Source organism: Sardina pilchardus, chromosome 23, assembly GCF_963854185.1.
Source record: "Sardina pilchardus chromosome 23, fSarPil1.1, whole genome shotgun sequence".
Classification (NCBI taxonomy): Eukaryota; Metazoa; Chordata; class Actinopteri; order Clupeiformes; family Clupeidae; genus Sardina; species Sardina pilchardus.
In genome coordinates, this window is record NC_085016.1 from 8,530,983 (window position 1) to 8,545,982 (window position 15,000).

At 46.2% G+C, this 15,000-nt stretch overlaps 1 protein-coding gene across 1 annotated transcript in view; it reads left to right on the forward strand.

The window, feature by feature from the left end:
• Positions 1–15,000, forward strand: part of LOC134071480 (protein diaphanous homolog 3-like) — a 234,257-nt gene that overhangs the window by 96,903 nt on the left and 122,354 nt on the right. The window contains exons 10-14 of the mRNA XM_062528214.1: positions 7,580–7,690; positions 8,421–8,539; positions 9,586–9,702; positions 14,323–14,441; positions 14,675–14,739. Coding sequence (XP_062384198.1) covers positions 7,580–7,690; positions 8,421–8,539; positions 9,586–9,702; positions 14,323–14,441; positions 14,675–14,739 — 531 coding nt within the window. The remainder of the gene's footprint in view (positions 1–7,579; positions 7,691–8,420; positions 8,540–9,585; positions 9,703–14,322; positions 14,442–14,674; positions 14,740–15,000) is intronic.

Consider the following 15,000-nt stretch of genomic DNA (forward strand, 5'->3'; position numbering starts at 1 on the left):
CCCTCTAGCGAGACTGAGCCCTCTGTCAGTCACGGCTGCTGTTTCCTGCAGCTCTTTCTCCTGACGGACGAGCAGAACAGAAGCGGGCAGAACTCAGCTGAGGAGCGGAGCCAAGAGTGTAAAAACTCCTCCGTACTGTAGATGCTCACTACAGACGTACCGCCGAGTTGACCTGTCTCCTCGAATTGCTGCGTGTTGTAGCGAAGTAGTGGACTTAAAGAAAGGAAGAATATTATGTTGGGTGCCAGACACTCACAGAGAAGCGCCACTCAAACAGGAAGTAGCATGAGCTATATTGAATGTAGGCCTACCCTAGTCAATCAACCACCGCCAATGACGTTCCCCCTAACATACACGGGAAACGTGTGGAGGAGGGGAGTAGATTCAGCAGCCAATAGTTGCATGGAAAAATAGAAAATAGCAAGAAAAATAGCGAGAGGCTTTCAGAATGCGAGGGCATGGTGAAGGCTCCTTGACCCTCGCCACAGTGTAGAGCAACACACACTCAAACCAGCAGCAGCAACAAAAAAAAGAAAAGACCGTTAGAAACGCATCTTAATCCCTGTTACATATTCTTGAATAACTATGACTCTGTTATAAAGAGATGCTTGGTGCCTGAAGCTGCCACATTGTGAAAGTGAAAATGAGGTGATGTTACAGAGTGAAATCCTGCACACACCCTGGCCGTTGTCACAACATTTACCACAGCAAAGCTAGTGTGGGATGGGGTGTCAACATGATCTTTAAGAGATGTGGGAGAAACCGTTTTGTGTGTGTGTGTGTGTGTGTGTGTGTGTGTGTGTGTGTGTGTGTGTGTGTGTGTGTGTGTGTGTGTGTGTGTGTGTGTGTGTGTGTGTGTGTGTGTGTGTGTGTGTGTGTGTGTGTGTGTGTGTGTGTGTGTGTGTGTGTGTGTGTGTGTGTGTGTGTGTGTGTGTGTGTGTGTGTGTGTGAGAGTGAGAGTGAGATGGAGTGTGTTGAACTGTCTGGCTTCATCAAGGACCTGACTGCTTTATTTGTGTCCCTCTGGAGTGTTGCTGTGAGAGGTTCAATGTGTTGGCTCATATTCCTCGTGTGTGTGTGTTTCTCTACCTTCTCCTGTCTGTATATGAGATAGTCAGAGTGTCCTGTCCTCTCTGTGTGTGTGTGTGTGTCAGTGTTGTGGTGGCATGAGCTGTAGTGGTCCCACTCCTCTATTGTCTTTTCCTGATAAAAGCCCAACGTCGCTCACTTTTTAATTGGTAGCAGAGGGAGGTGAAGAGAAAGCCATGAAGCTGTGCCTGTAATTTAAAACCACAAATGCCTTCTGTGTTTGTGTGGGTCTGGGTTTTAGAGAGACACTGTGTGTGTGTGTGTGTGAGAGAGAGAGTGTTTGTTTGTTTGTTTGTGTGTGTGTGTGTGTGTGTGTGTGTGTGTGTGTGTGTGTGTGTGTGTGTGTGTGTGTGTGTGTGTGTGTGTGTGTGAGAGAGAGAGAGAGAGAGAGTGTGTTTGTTTGTTTGTGTTGTGTGTGTGTGTGTGTGTGTGTGTGTGGGGGAAATTGTGCTTGCCAGCATGTCCCTCTTCAGTGGTGTGGGAATTCCAGTAATAATCACATTAGTGTGAATATGTCCTTACTTCAGTAAGCTGTGTATAAGAGTGGTCATTTGAGATTAGACTCAACTAAAAGACACACACAAAGACTTCTGGTATCATTGCAACTAGCATTGTGAGTTTCCTCTTATGAAAGTCGTTTGGGTCTTTCTGTGTTTGTTTGTTTGTATCAGTAGAACTGTGTTTCTTTAGATCCATTGAGCTGTCCTGCTCACATTTGTGTCTGGGTGTGCATTTGTGGTAGCCATTGCTAAGCTCCTTGGCAAGTCCTTTTTTGTTGTTGTTTTCCCGTGTGTGTGTCAGTGTGTGTGTGGCCGTGTGCATGGGAAGAATACCACACAAATATCTCCCTCTGTGAAGGGTAAACTCTCAACAATTTTCCTTGTTTATCTGCCTCCCACATATACACTTTTACACACTTACTCTGGTACTCACACCCAGGAATATATACATTTGCATGCTTTCAGACACACTAATTTCTTTATAGACACACACATGAAATAGCTCATTTTCTTTCTCTCTTTCTCTGTTTCTCTCTCTCTTGCCCTTTCTCTATTACTCACTCACTCACTCTCTCACTCAGTCTCTCACTCACTCACATTCTCACACACACACACACACACACACACACACACACACTGCTTAATGGCCCGGCCCAGTCCGGCCCTATCTTCTTGTCCAGCTGTTGACTGGGATGAGAGCCAGTACCCAGTGACTGCGGCACTGACCAAAGCACTAATATTTGCATTTTGTGTTTGTTTGTGTGTGCGTGCCTCTGTGTGTTTGCTCTCTGGTGTGTGCGTGCGTGCGTGCGTGCGTGCGTGCGTGCGTGCGTGCGTGCGTGCGTGCGTGCGTAACTCCCGTCAGACGTATCGACTTTCCCCAACCCAAATCATTTATTTTTCTCCATTGCATAAGTGCTCTAATATCATAGTAATTTGGTTGTTGTTTCTCTGACCATCAGTCCAGCTTAGCCCCCTCTTGAGTTAATGTTCTTCTTTACACTGAGCAGCTTTAACAAGAAAGTCACGTTTCAGTTCTGTGTAGTCGTCCAGTTCCTTGGCCACTTTCCATGTCCTGCCACTACTGTGCTGTTAAATCTTGGTGATTATTTCATTATTATTATTATTTATTATTTAACGCCAGGCATTTAACACTCTGATTTATCCTTAAAGTTACCTTAAAAGCAGAAATGGACCTGGCATTCCCTCACAGCATCCTAGTCCTCCTTGTTTCATACTTGGCCAGATGAAACGTTGGCCAGTCTGCACTGTTATGTAGACCTGTAACAGGAGTGCGAACAGCCATAAGCAGTCTTCGCTCTCTTTGGTTAGTCTTTATTTGTATCGTTCCCACTTGGCTCTCTTTCCCCTGTAGGAGTCCTTATTTTAGTCTGTGCAGTGCAAGGCCCTCTTTCTCAGTTGACGCTGTGTAAGTTGTGAGACAGTCATGTAATTAGTCACTCCCAAGGCATTTGTAGGCAGTAGGTGTGATTTCAGCAACTGAAAGTGGCAGAGGCGTCGGGAACGGGATGTGTTGGATCTTCGCAGATGGGTTGATTAAAGATTTTTGCGAGTTGTTTTGATTTGTTGAATCAAGCCAGTTACTGGAGTGTGGGCTTGCCTGTGTGTTGTCTACCTCTCTCTCTCTCTCTCTCTCTCTCTCTCTCTCTCTCTCTCTCTCTCTCTCTCTCTCTCTCTTCTCCCTCCCTCCCTCCCTCCCTTTGTGTGTGTACGTGTGTTTGCATGCATCACCAAAGGCTTAGGCCCTGTTGCTCTGCCATTCTCAAGGCCTCATTGAAGGTCATCATTCATTTATAGTGGCTGGATGGAGCTACAGAACAGGTTTGCCAGCAATTTGGTGTTAAAGCTCCCCCGAGCCACACACACACACACACACACACACACACAGACATGCACACAAACAAACGGTACTACCCCAAACATGCAGCAACCTTGTAGCTCGAGACAGAGGTGGTGGGATTTGTCAAAGACCATTTGGATCCATTAGTTGGCCCATTATGCTGTATGCTGTGTACTTTGGAGTTGTGGTAATATTTTATTGATGCCATGGGCTGCACAGCACTAATAGACAAGCCCTGATCCCTTTTAACCCCATGCAGAATTTATTAGCGACGCAGTCACTACTCTTATTCATACAACACAACAGGCAAGTTCACGGCCTACTACGCTCAGGGTCCTTCGCTACTGTTGATTTTTTATCTCCCTTCTCCTTTCCTCTCCTTCTGTAGTCTACTCCCCTCCCGTATTCTCATCTCCCCGGACTTTCCTCGCCTCCTTCCTCTCATCTCCTACTGTAGCTCTCGTCTTTGCATCCCTGTTTAACTTTCCTTTTCTACGTTTATCTCTCATCCCCCCATTTCTGCCTCTTTTACTTTCTATCTGTCTCACTCCATCTCACATCATCCACTTCACCCACCCTCGCATATGGCCCCATATGTTCTCCATATAGGCATTTTGCAGTGACAAAAGTAGATTTATACACACACACACACACACACACACACACACACACACACACACACACACACACACACACACACACACACACACACATACAGACTTCCCTCTATGAATGCAGATGCAGATGGATGTTGAAGTTGTGTCTGTTGGAAACCTCACTACAATACACAGGAGAGGCGTGTCTTTTCTGCTGTGTGTGTGTGTGTGTATGTGTGTTTGTATGTACAGTACTGTATGTGTTTATCCATGCATGTTTTGTTAACATGACTATAGGTATTTCATCCGTGCTGTCTGTAGCTCTTTGTTCTTTTTGCTTTTGACTTGAGACGTGTTTGCTGTTCTATCTCTTTCCCATTCTCTTTGTTCTTACTTTAACTCCCTACAGCAATACACCACATGTGTTAATGTGTGTGTGTGTGTGTGGTATAGTGTACTAGTGTCAAATGCTGTGAATGTTTGTGTAGAATGTTGTCTGTGAACATATGTATGGCACGCTGTGATTTAAACGCTATTTGCACAATATGCATTTGTCTTCATGGGGCAATAAACTTTCTGTCCCCATCTACACTTGTGGTTTTGGTCGGGTAAATAATGTAGCTTCCCTCGCTTTTGGACATTCAATTGCTTTGTGTGTATTATGCAGGGTGCTTGCTCAAGTCTTGAAAGTCTTAAAAGGTATGGAATTTTAAAGTGCCTTTTTCCAGACCTTGAAAAGTTTGGAATTTTGTAGAAAAGTCTTGGAAAAGTCTTGAAGTGTAGCTCATGAAGAACTGATGCAAGTACTCAGACTGAACATGACTGATATACCCTCCACAATTTTGCGACTTTTGAGATTTCATTTTTTTTTTCCATTTGCAATCAAAATCCATCATTTCATGACAGTGAATTTATGTGAATATGGATGATAGATCCAAAATCACTGAGTAATCACGTTTAATAATCGTGATAATGAATCGTGATAGTCCAGAGTTAGAATCAATCCTAAGGTTGATCCTGCCATGGGCATCTGAGAGGGTCTTTGGGAGGGAGATGGTCCTGCCATGGGGGTCTCGGTATGGTTGCAATCTGCATTACATCTCATTACACTACTATTATAGAGTAAAAATGATTGCGTGTTGGCAGCCTGACTCTCAAAACTACAAAATGTCGAGGTCTTGAAGAAAAAATTATACGTTTGGAAAAAGGTTGGAAAAAGTCTGGAATTTTTAGTTGACAAAAGAGCAAGCACCCTGATTATGGATGTAAGTAAGTAAGTAAGTGAAATGTATTTATAAGGCACATATAAAATACACTTCACACTGACCACTGTGCCGTACAGGTGCAAGTTAACAAACAGCTAAAAATAGACAAAAAATAGGTAAAAATAAAATAGAATGTGTGTATGTTTGGATGAATGGTGTGCTGTTTGTGATTGCTACAGTACGTTTCCCTTTTAAAATCAGCGCATGTCCCCTTTGTCCCCACCTGTGGCACTGTGGAATGGTAATTTGTTTCTCCCCCAAACGCAGGAGAGACACGATTACACTGTAATGTAATACAGATGTGCTTAGGTAATCTCAATTGTGTTGATTTTGCTATGCATGCACTTGTGTGCACACACACACACACACACACGCAAGTGCACAAAACCCGCGTGCAATCCAGTACACGGCACACTATTTAGCGATTCATTGCTGATGTGATTCACTACTCCAGATAATTGCCAATCTTGCTGCAGCCTAACGTGGTGTGTGTGGCGATAATCGCTCATTTCCGCCTCAACACACACACACTAAGGCGTGAACACACGCCACCACCACCCCCCCCCCCCCCCAACAAAAAAAGAAAAAGAAAAAGAAAGAAAAATGTGTCCCTCGTTTACAGCCATAACTCCGGCATGCACCACTGGTCTCACACACACACACACACACACACACACACACACACACACACACATATACATACACATACACACTTATAGACAGAGATATTTTACGTATGCACACACAACCTTCTCATTCGAAAACAAGCACAGCTCCACAGAGCCAGTGCACAGCTTACTGAGCTCAGTGATCAGCCGTTGACCTTTGTCTGTCTCCGTGTTGCTTTTTGAAACATAGAGGAAGAGGAATTTACTGTGTTTTCCGTCTTGTTATTACCAGACCTTGTTTCATTTTGAACCAAAAAAATAATCCCCTTCCGTCATCCAGACACACACTCACTTTGTCCCTGACCGGCCTCGTGTGTGTGTTGTGCTGACGTGTGTGTTGTTGTACTGACATGTGTGTTGTTGTACTGACATGTCTGTTGTTGTACTGACTTGTGTGTTGTGCTGACGTGTGTGTTGTTGTACTGACGTGTGTGTTGTGCTGACATGTGTGTTGTTGTACTGACGCGTGTGTGTGTTGTGCTGACGTGTGTGTGTGTGTGTTGTTGTGCTGACGTGTGTGTGTGTTGTTGAGCTGACGTGTGTGTGTGTTGTGCTGACGTGTGTGTTGTGCTGACGTGTGTGTTGTTGTACTGACGTGTGTGTTGTTGAGCTGACGTGTGTGTGTGTTGTTGAGCTGACGTGTGTGTGTGTTGTTGAGCTGACGTGTGTGTGTGTTGTTGAGCTGACGTGTGTGTGTGTTGTTGAGCTGACGTGTGTGTGTGTTGTTGTGCTGACGTGTGTGTTGTTGTTCTGACGTGTGTGTTGTTGTGCTGACGTGTGTGTTGTTGAGCTGACGTGTGTGTTGTTGAGCTGACGTGTGTGTGTGTGTTGTTGAGCTGACGTGTGTGTGTTGTTGAGCTGACGTGTGTGTTGTTGTACTGACGTGTGTGTTGTGCTGACGTGTGTGTTGTTGTACTGACGTGTGTGTGTGTTGTTGTGCTGACGTGTGTGTTGTTGTTCTGACGTGTGTGTTGTTGTACTGACGTGTGTGTTGTTGAGCTGACGTGTGTGTGTGTTGTTGAGCTGACGTGTGTGTGTGTTGTGCTGACGTGTGTGTTGTTGTACTGACGTGTGTGTTGTTGTTCTGACGTGTGTGTTGTTGTACTGACGTGTGTGTTGTTGAGCTGACGTGTGTGTGTGTTGTACTGACGTGTGTGTTGTTATACTGACGTTTGTGTTGTTGTACTGACGTGTGTGATGTGCTGACGTGTGTGTGTGTGTGTTGTACTGACGTGTGTGTGTTGTACTGACGTGTGTGTGTTGTACTGACGTGTGTGTGTTGTACTGACGCGTGTGTGTTGTTGTACTGACGTGTGTGTTGTTGAGCTGACGTGTGTGTGTGTTGTACTGACGTGTGTGTTGTTATACTGACGTGTGTGTTGTTGTACTGACGTGTGTGATGTGCTGACGTGTGTGTGTGTGTGTGTTGTACTGACGTGTGTGTGTTGTACTGACGTGTGTGTGTTGTACTGACGTGTGTGTGTTGTACTGACGCGTGTGTGTTGTTGTACTGACGTGTGTGTGTTGTACTGACGTGTGTGTGTTGTACTGACGTGTGTGTTGTTGTGCTGACGTGTGTGTGTGTTGTCCTTCCTTGCAGGTTGCGTGCATGCAGCTGATCAACGCGCTGGTGACCTCACCTGAGGAGCTGGACTTCAGGCTGCACCTGCGGAACGAGTTCATGCGCTGTGGTCTCAAGGAGGCGTTACCGGTAAGTTTGCTTCCCACCCACAGACACCCCACCCAGCCCTGAGCCCTGTCGCCCACCTTGAGACCACCCACCCAGCCTTTGAGCCCTCTAGGCCACCTTGCACCAGATTCAAATGAAAACGTCCTATCGAGTGACGCTTTGGGATATGACATGGGGAATCATTTACGCCTCACTGGTAGCTGTTAACTGACAGTACTCAATTAGTCATAGTGTCATAACTCTCTTCCCTTTCTTTCTTTCTTTTCTTTCTGTCTCTCTCTGTCTAGTTTACTACTCTGTGCTTTTGCTCTTTTCTTCCTGGTTCATTTCTATTCCCTGGTGTGAGCTTTAGCTGGTGGGGAATTAAAACAAATGGAGTGCAGTCCAAAAACGGCTCTGCACAGCAGCTAGTGGAAAATGGCGCCCGGCGAGAGATGGACTGATTACGGCGCAGACAGACAGACAGACAGATAGATTTCAGTTATCTGCCCCCACTGTCTTATCTATTCCTCCATCAAGCCTGTCGTGTCCAGGTTCAACATGGCTACTTCCCTCTGCTGGGCAGCAGCAAGAGAAGAGAAGAGAGGATGAGGAGGAGGAGGAGGAGGAGAGGTCTGACGCCAGGCAGGAACGGAGCAGCTGGCGCTATTATTCCGTGCCAGTGTTTTGTCACTCATTTCCCGCTCTCTCTCTCTCTCTCTCTCTCTCTCTCTGTGTGTCTTGCCCTTCCCTCTTTCATCGTCCTCTGCAGCATCTGGGGGCCGTGAGGAACGAGGCTCTGGACATCCAGCTGAAGGTCTTTGAGGAGCACAAAGAGGAGGACATGATTGAGTTCTCGCACCGCCTCGAGGACATCAAAAGTGAACTGGAATATCCTTTTAACTGCTCCCCATGGGGGCTTACGTGCTTGCGCTCACTCATAGGCACACACACACACACATGCACACACACACATGCACATGTTCGCACATGCACATATATATATGCATATGCACAGCACGAGTTACCCAGCCAGAGACCCAAATGTCCTAGCACACTCATTTCAATATTCAGACACACACACACACACACACACACACACACACGCGCGCGCACACACACACACACACACACACACACACACACACACACACACACACACACACACACACACACACACACACACACACACACACACACACACACACACACACACACACACACACACACACACACACACACACACACACACACACACACGCTTTCTCTAATATGCACACACTTCCTCTGACAGGCTTCTACCCCAAGCTTTTTAATCTCAAGCAATGAAGTGTCACTCATTCAAAACGAATATTACACTGTTAATGCTTTGCCAGTGCCTGAGAGTGTTTGATGTGTTTCATTGTATCCCGTTTAATTTCTGCCATAATTTATTCTGATTCATGGGCGCTCTCTTAAAGGCAATGCTTTAAAGACCCCCACTGTGGCATGACCAATCAGGTGCTCGTTGGTATGTGTGGGTGTGCGTTCATGTATGCATGTATGAATTTATTTATTTAGAATCATGCGGGTTGCTTGTTAATTAAGGGACAGTGGTGGGGACTTTCCTACCAGAGCCTGTTCTGGTTTCTTGAAGTGTTAAAACTTTGAAACAGAGATTTTTTTTTCGGTGTATAAATAGGCTGTGCTGATGCAATGTCCTCTTCCCTCTTCCCTTCGCTATCCTTGCTACTGTTAATTCACTTACATACCTTCAGCAATTGCTTTTGCCTAGTTGTTAACATAGGCGTTAATGTGCAGACATTTCTGTATTTCTGTGTTTCCTTCCGGCTCTACTGTGTGCGTGTGTCTGCGTGTGTGCGTGTGTTCGTGTGTCTGTGTGTGTGTGTCTTTGTGGAAAGTTGGGTGTGTGTGTGGTGCTCCTTAACCCTGCTCACTGATGTGGGGGATGTGTATAATGTTGTGCTGAGTGTGGTGCGGGAGACGCCAGCCGAGAGCCACTTCCTCTCCATCCTGCAGCACCTCATGCTCGTCAGGAACGACTACTTCGTCAGGTAACTGCTGACCTTGCCAACAACACACACACACATACATACGTAAGCACACACACACACACACACACACACACACACACACACATACGTACGTACACATACATACTGTCTGTACACACACATACATATACATATATGCACACACACACGTACACACACATATGTACACATACGTACACACACACACACACACACACACACACACACACACACACACACACACACACATAGACTCATCAGTACACAGAGCACAAAGCAACACCACAATCCCGCACACCTACAATTTGCATGTCCTTGCATACTGTACTGTACATGCCAGTGCAACGTAAGACAAAATCATTACCAGACGTGACACCAGCTTTTAGTCTTCAAAAATCCTATTATCCCATATTTCACTCTTGTCATCAACTCTCACAGGGAAAAGCTGATGTCTTTTCTAGCGTGGTGGTGTGTGTGTGGAATCAGAAGTGTTTTGCATGGATAATCACAACGACTTTTCAGTCCTGCTAAATGGGTGTTTTTAGTTTGGAAAACTCATCATACTCTTAGACATAAAATACTTTTTTTTTTGTGAGAGCAACGTCAGTTTTCATTTCTTAGGCAATACATTTAGTAAAGATAAATAACTGAGCTTCTCGTTACAAAGTATTCATTCTCTAGCAGCAGGACTTAAAAAGAAAAATGGGAAAAAATGATATGTACACACACACACACACACACACACACACAAACACACACACACACATACACACATACACACACACATACACATACACATACATGTCCCGCATTCCGCTAGTGCAGGCAGAACTCTCCAGCAATCACGCTGTGCCTCCCTCCGACTCTTTTATCCTGATTGGCATGTTTTTTTAGCTGGGAAAGCCATATGCTTCGCCTCGTCTTGCCTTCATCTCCCTCTAATTATCCTGTGTGTGGACAATTCCGGTGAAGAAGGTTACTACAGTGACACATTTGTTTGTGCTTGGCTCTGTGGCCTGGGCAGACACTAGCCCCCCCCCCCCCCCCCCCCACACACACACACACACACGTGCGCGTGCGCACGCACGCACGCACGCACACACACACACACACGCACACACACACACACACACACGCACACACACACACACATGCACTCACGCTAACACACACACACACACACACACACACACACATACACCCCTTGCTGCTTCCCTTTGCCGTGTGTGTGTGTGTGTATGAGGAGGTGACGCAGAATGGGCGCCTCTCTCTCTCGCGGGCTAAACATAGATGCCATCTGTTGAGTGGCGCTGCCTTCTGGCCCGCTCCTCTGCCGCTCGGGGTCCAGTGGCACCTCCAAAACGCGCTGTTTACACCTCGCTCTGCTCCAGAAATAAGTTGAAAATTAATGCGAGATGTAATGTTGCTGCAAAAAAAAGACAAAAACAACATAAAAAAGACATTTTCAGCTCTTATTCCACTGCACTGCTTTTTTTTTTTTTTTCAGTTTTGATATTCAAAAACATGTACTCGAGGGTGATAGACCACTCCCCATCTCTGCCAGTCAAAGCCTGTTTTATGGTTCTCTCTGCTCAGGTGTGCGAGAGAAAAACGTGTCCTAAACGACATACAACCCCCCTGTTTTTCCATTTTATACACACACACACACACACACACACACACACACACACCAACCCCGTATCGGCTCTCTTGTTGTCCCTATGTGCACATCAAAAAGACATCACTGTGGCCATCACTGTGCCGACGTGCCTCCAGACATCTGTCAGTCACTGTAAAAGCGCACGGAAAGGTCGTCATGCAGCACCACCACGAGAGATAGAGCCAGAGGGATGGAGAGATTACTGGGTGGTGTTTATGGCTATGCCCGAGACTCTCCGTGAGTGGAGTTGCCACATAAACATAATGCAACGGTTATTGTTCTTGCACCTTTGCATTTCTGTCATTATGGGTCCAAAGGATGTTGGCACAACAGGCCTGGTGACATGATGTGTGGTCTCCTTGTTTTTACATGGAGAGTGGCGTGCCAGGAAAGCCAGAATCACAGTGTGAAATCCAAAATGCATTTTCTAAATGCTATGAGTTGCATAAACATAATGCAATGATGGGAGGAGAAAGGCCAACAGACAAAAAAAGGGACGAGCGAGCGAGCGAGAGAGGGAGAGAATCCCAATAGAGGCCGTCAGCATGAGGGGGGGAAATGTGAAAGAGGGAGAATGAGAGCCATAGCACATTTACCGCAGATGATATTACAGAGAGTTTTTTTTTTCGATGGTTATGTGGAGAGTGTTTATGTTAACCCTAAACCCATGCAGGGAAACAAGCTGTTGAGCAATCTGCCCCCTAATAGAGAGAGTGAGAGAGAGAGAGAGAGAGAGCAAGATACAGATGGATTAGTAGTTGGAGAATGACTGGGAGTGGGGCAGGTGGGTTGGTGCCCACTATGGGATTCAACAGTGTAATTTTTAGCCACCAACAGATTGACAGCAGGTCCCACTCCAGCAGTTCCGCTGTCATGCACACGCGCACACACACACACACACACACACACACACACACACACACACACACACACACACACACACACACACACACACTTCCTTACATTTAAAAGCTTTGTGACTTCAAATGATTTCTACCTTCATTTGAAGTCTCCATGTTTGTAATCACTTTTATTCCAAACACCCACACGTGCACACACACACACACACACACACACACTCACACTCTCTCTCACATTTCCATTCAAAAGCTCTGAACCTCCAGTGTCCATTTGTGGTCTACCCTGCCTTTAATCTGTTTTATTCCAAAATCCCTCCTCACACGCAAATGCACACCTGCACATGCCCGCCATGCATACACACACACACACACACACACACACACACACACACACACACACACGTGCACACACCCTCTCACACAACTCCGCCTCTCGGACGTTTTAATGTGTCCAATTACGGGGAGGCAGGTGGCGGTGGAAAGGTTGAAGAGACCTTGATTTTAGATAAGATTTTAACAAGGGCTGCCATTGCTCGCGGCGCCCAGCGCACTCTCCACGCCGCTCAGCCCGAAAATCAATAAAGAGCCGCGGCCCACTTAATCTCAGACACGGGGACATCGAGCCACTCTGCTCCTGTCCCACCGATCCAGTAGGCCAGGGAAAAGAGAAGGGAGGGGGGGCGGGGGGGGGGGGGGGGGGGGGGGAGAGAAGACAGAGACAAATAAAGAACTGAAAGGGAGGGGGGGGGGTGAAAGAAGAGAAGGTGGGACAGGCGAGATGTAGATGAAGGGGAAGATGGGATGTGAGAGAGAGAGAGAGAGAGAGAGAGAGAGAGAGAGAGAGAGAGAGAGAGAAGAAAGGAGGGCAAGAGGAAGAGAGGTATGCTGTAGAGGCAAATAAGGCAGAGAGCTGAGCTGAACAGGTTCATTATCCAGTCCAGTGGCTGTGCCTCGTGCATTTCTGACCTGACTGCTAACGGGTCAGCTTCTGTGTGCGGCTGTGCGCCGCGTGTGAATGTGTGTGTCTTACAGCGTTAAGATGAAATCCGCGGACCCCACTGGGGGTAAAGCCGGCATTGAGGAAAAGTGGTAGTACATAGTCACACACATGCACACGCTTACCATAAACAGAGCAACTAACTGAAGAGAGACATGGGGGCAAACTGCCTGAGAGAGAGAGAGAGTCAAGCAGGTTCATTATCCAGTCCAGTGGATTCACACCATGCATCTCTAAAGCGATGGTGCAGTGTATGTCTGCATGCACCTTAGAGAGCACTCACAGTAGGGGCAGCCTACAAACAGCCATACTAAGCCTACTTTGTGTATCTGTGATTACATTACCATTGGGACATATATTAACTAGTTGTGGGGTCAGTTTATTATTGCACGCATGGACATGTATCTAGTTTTAAGGTTAGGTATCGGGTGTAGAGCTGAGCCACAAAACCTTTTTTTTTTTTTTTAAATGTCACCCTTGTCTCTCACCATCAGAAAGTGAATCACAAAAGTGCTATATTTTTTACATCAATACAAACATTTTCTACATGGATATTTGAACCTGGCTTTTTTATTTATTTATTTGTTTTATCTGGACCAGGCTGTGTTCGTTGTTTTTAATATAAGCCATTTGGCAATCCCCTGTCTTTCTGTCCACAATGGTGGTGGCACAGGATATGAGCTACCTGACAAAGCCATGGTTGGTAGATGAAAGCTTGCAAAGGCATGATCAAGGGCACCTCAAACAGGTGGATGGACCCGGCTATCCCTCTCCTCATAATGGGTCCAGCAATACAGATGCCCTCCCATTCCCTTCCTCCCTCCCTCGCCATCTCCAGAGAATTGGGAGCCATACTTGAGCCTTTTGAGCATTTCTGGTCTTTGATTAGTCTCAAAGATGCCTCTCAATGACCCCCCCCCCCCACACACACACACACACTATTCATTTATCATGATTATCACGTGCAAATCAGTGTTTGATGTTCTTTATTGGATTTCTTTTTTTTTTCTTTTTTTTTTCTTTGTGAATTTGATTGGATCTATTGAAGTCTAAAGCACTAATAACCATTTCAGTGATGAACGTCTTTACCATGTTGTTTGTGCGTGTGTCTCTCTCTTTCTCAGGCCTCAGTATTTTAAGGTCATAGATGAGTGCGTGTCACAGATTGTTCTACATCGCAGTGGCACCGATCCTGACTTCGCCTACCGCAAACGTCTGGATGTGGACTTCAGCCATCTAATAGGTGTGTGTGTGTGTGTGTGTGTGTGTGTGTGTGTGTGTGTGTGTGTGTGAACGAGTGGGTGAGGGAGGGAGCTGGCTCTCCTACTACAAGTGCACATACTGTATGTGGACACTGTGAACGTATAAATGTCAAATATATGCCACTTATTTGCCCTTCTTGTCCTCCTTCTTTCCTCCTCCTCCTCCTCCTCTCTTTCGTCTCCACCTCCCCCTCCCCCTCCCCCTCCTTCTCAGATGTGTGTGTGGATAAAGCCCGGGCTGATGAGTACGAGCAGAGGGCGTCGGAGTTGGCCCAGAAGGCAAGTGCTGCTCTTTTCCTCCTCTCCTCTCCTCCCCTCTCCTCTCACATCCACTCCTTTTGTTTGTGGTGCCCTCTGTGTACAGGCCTTCGTCCTAATGAAGAGGCCGTCCCTTTGAAGACCGCTCAAGAATGTGCCATTTAGCCCTCCTTAATTAAATCCGGATTACTAGAAATCGTTAAAACAGTCATTGGTAATTAACAACATTTCTGAGATTAAAAAGAGGGCCCGCATTGATTTTTGGTAATTGCAGACCAGAAA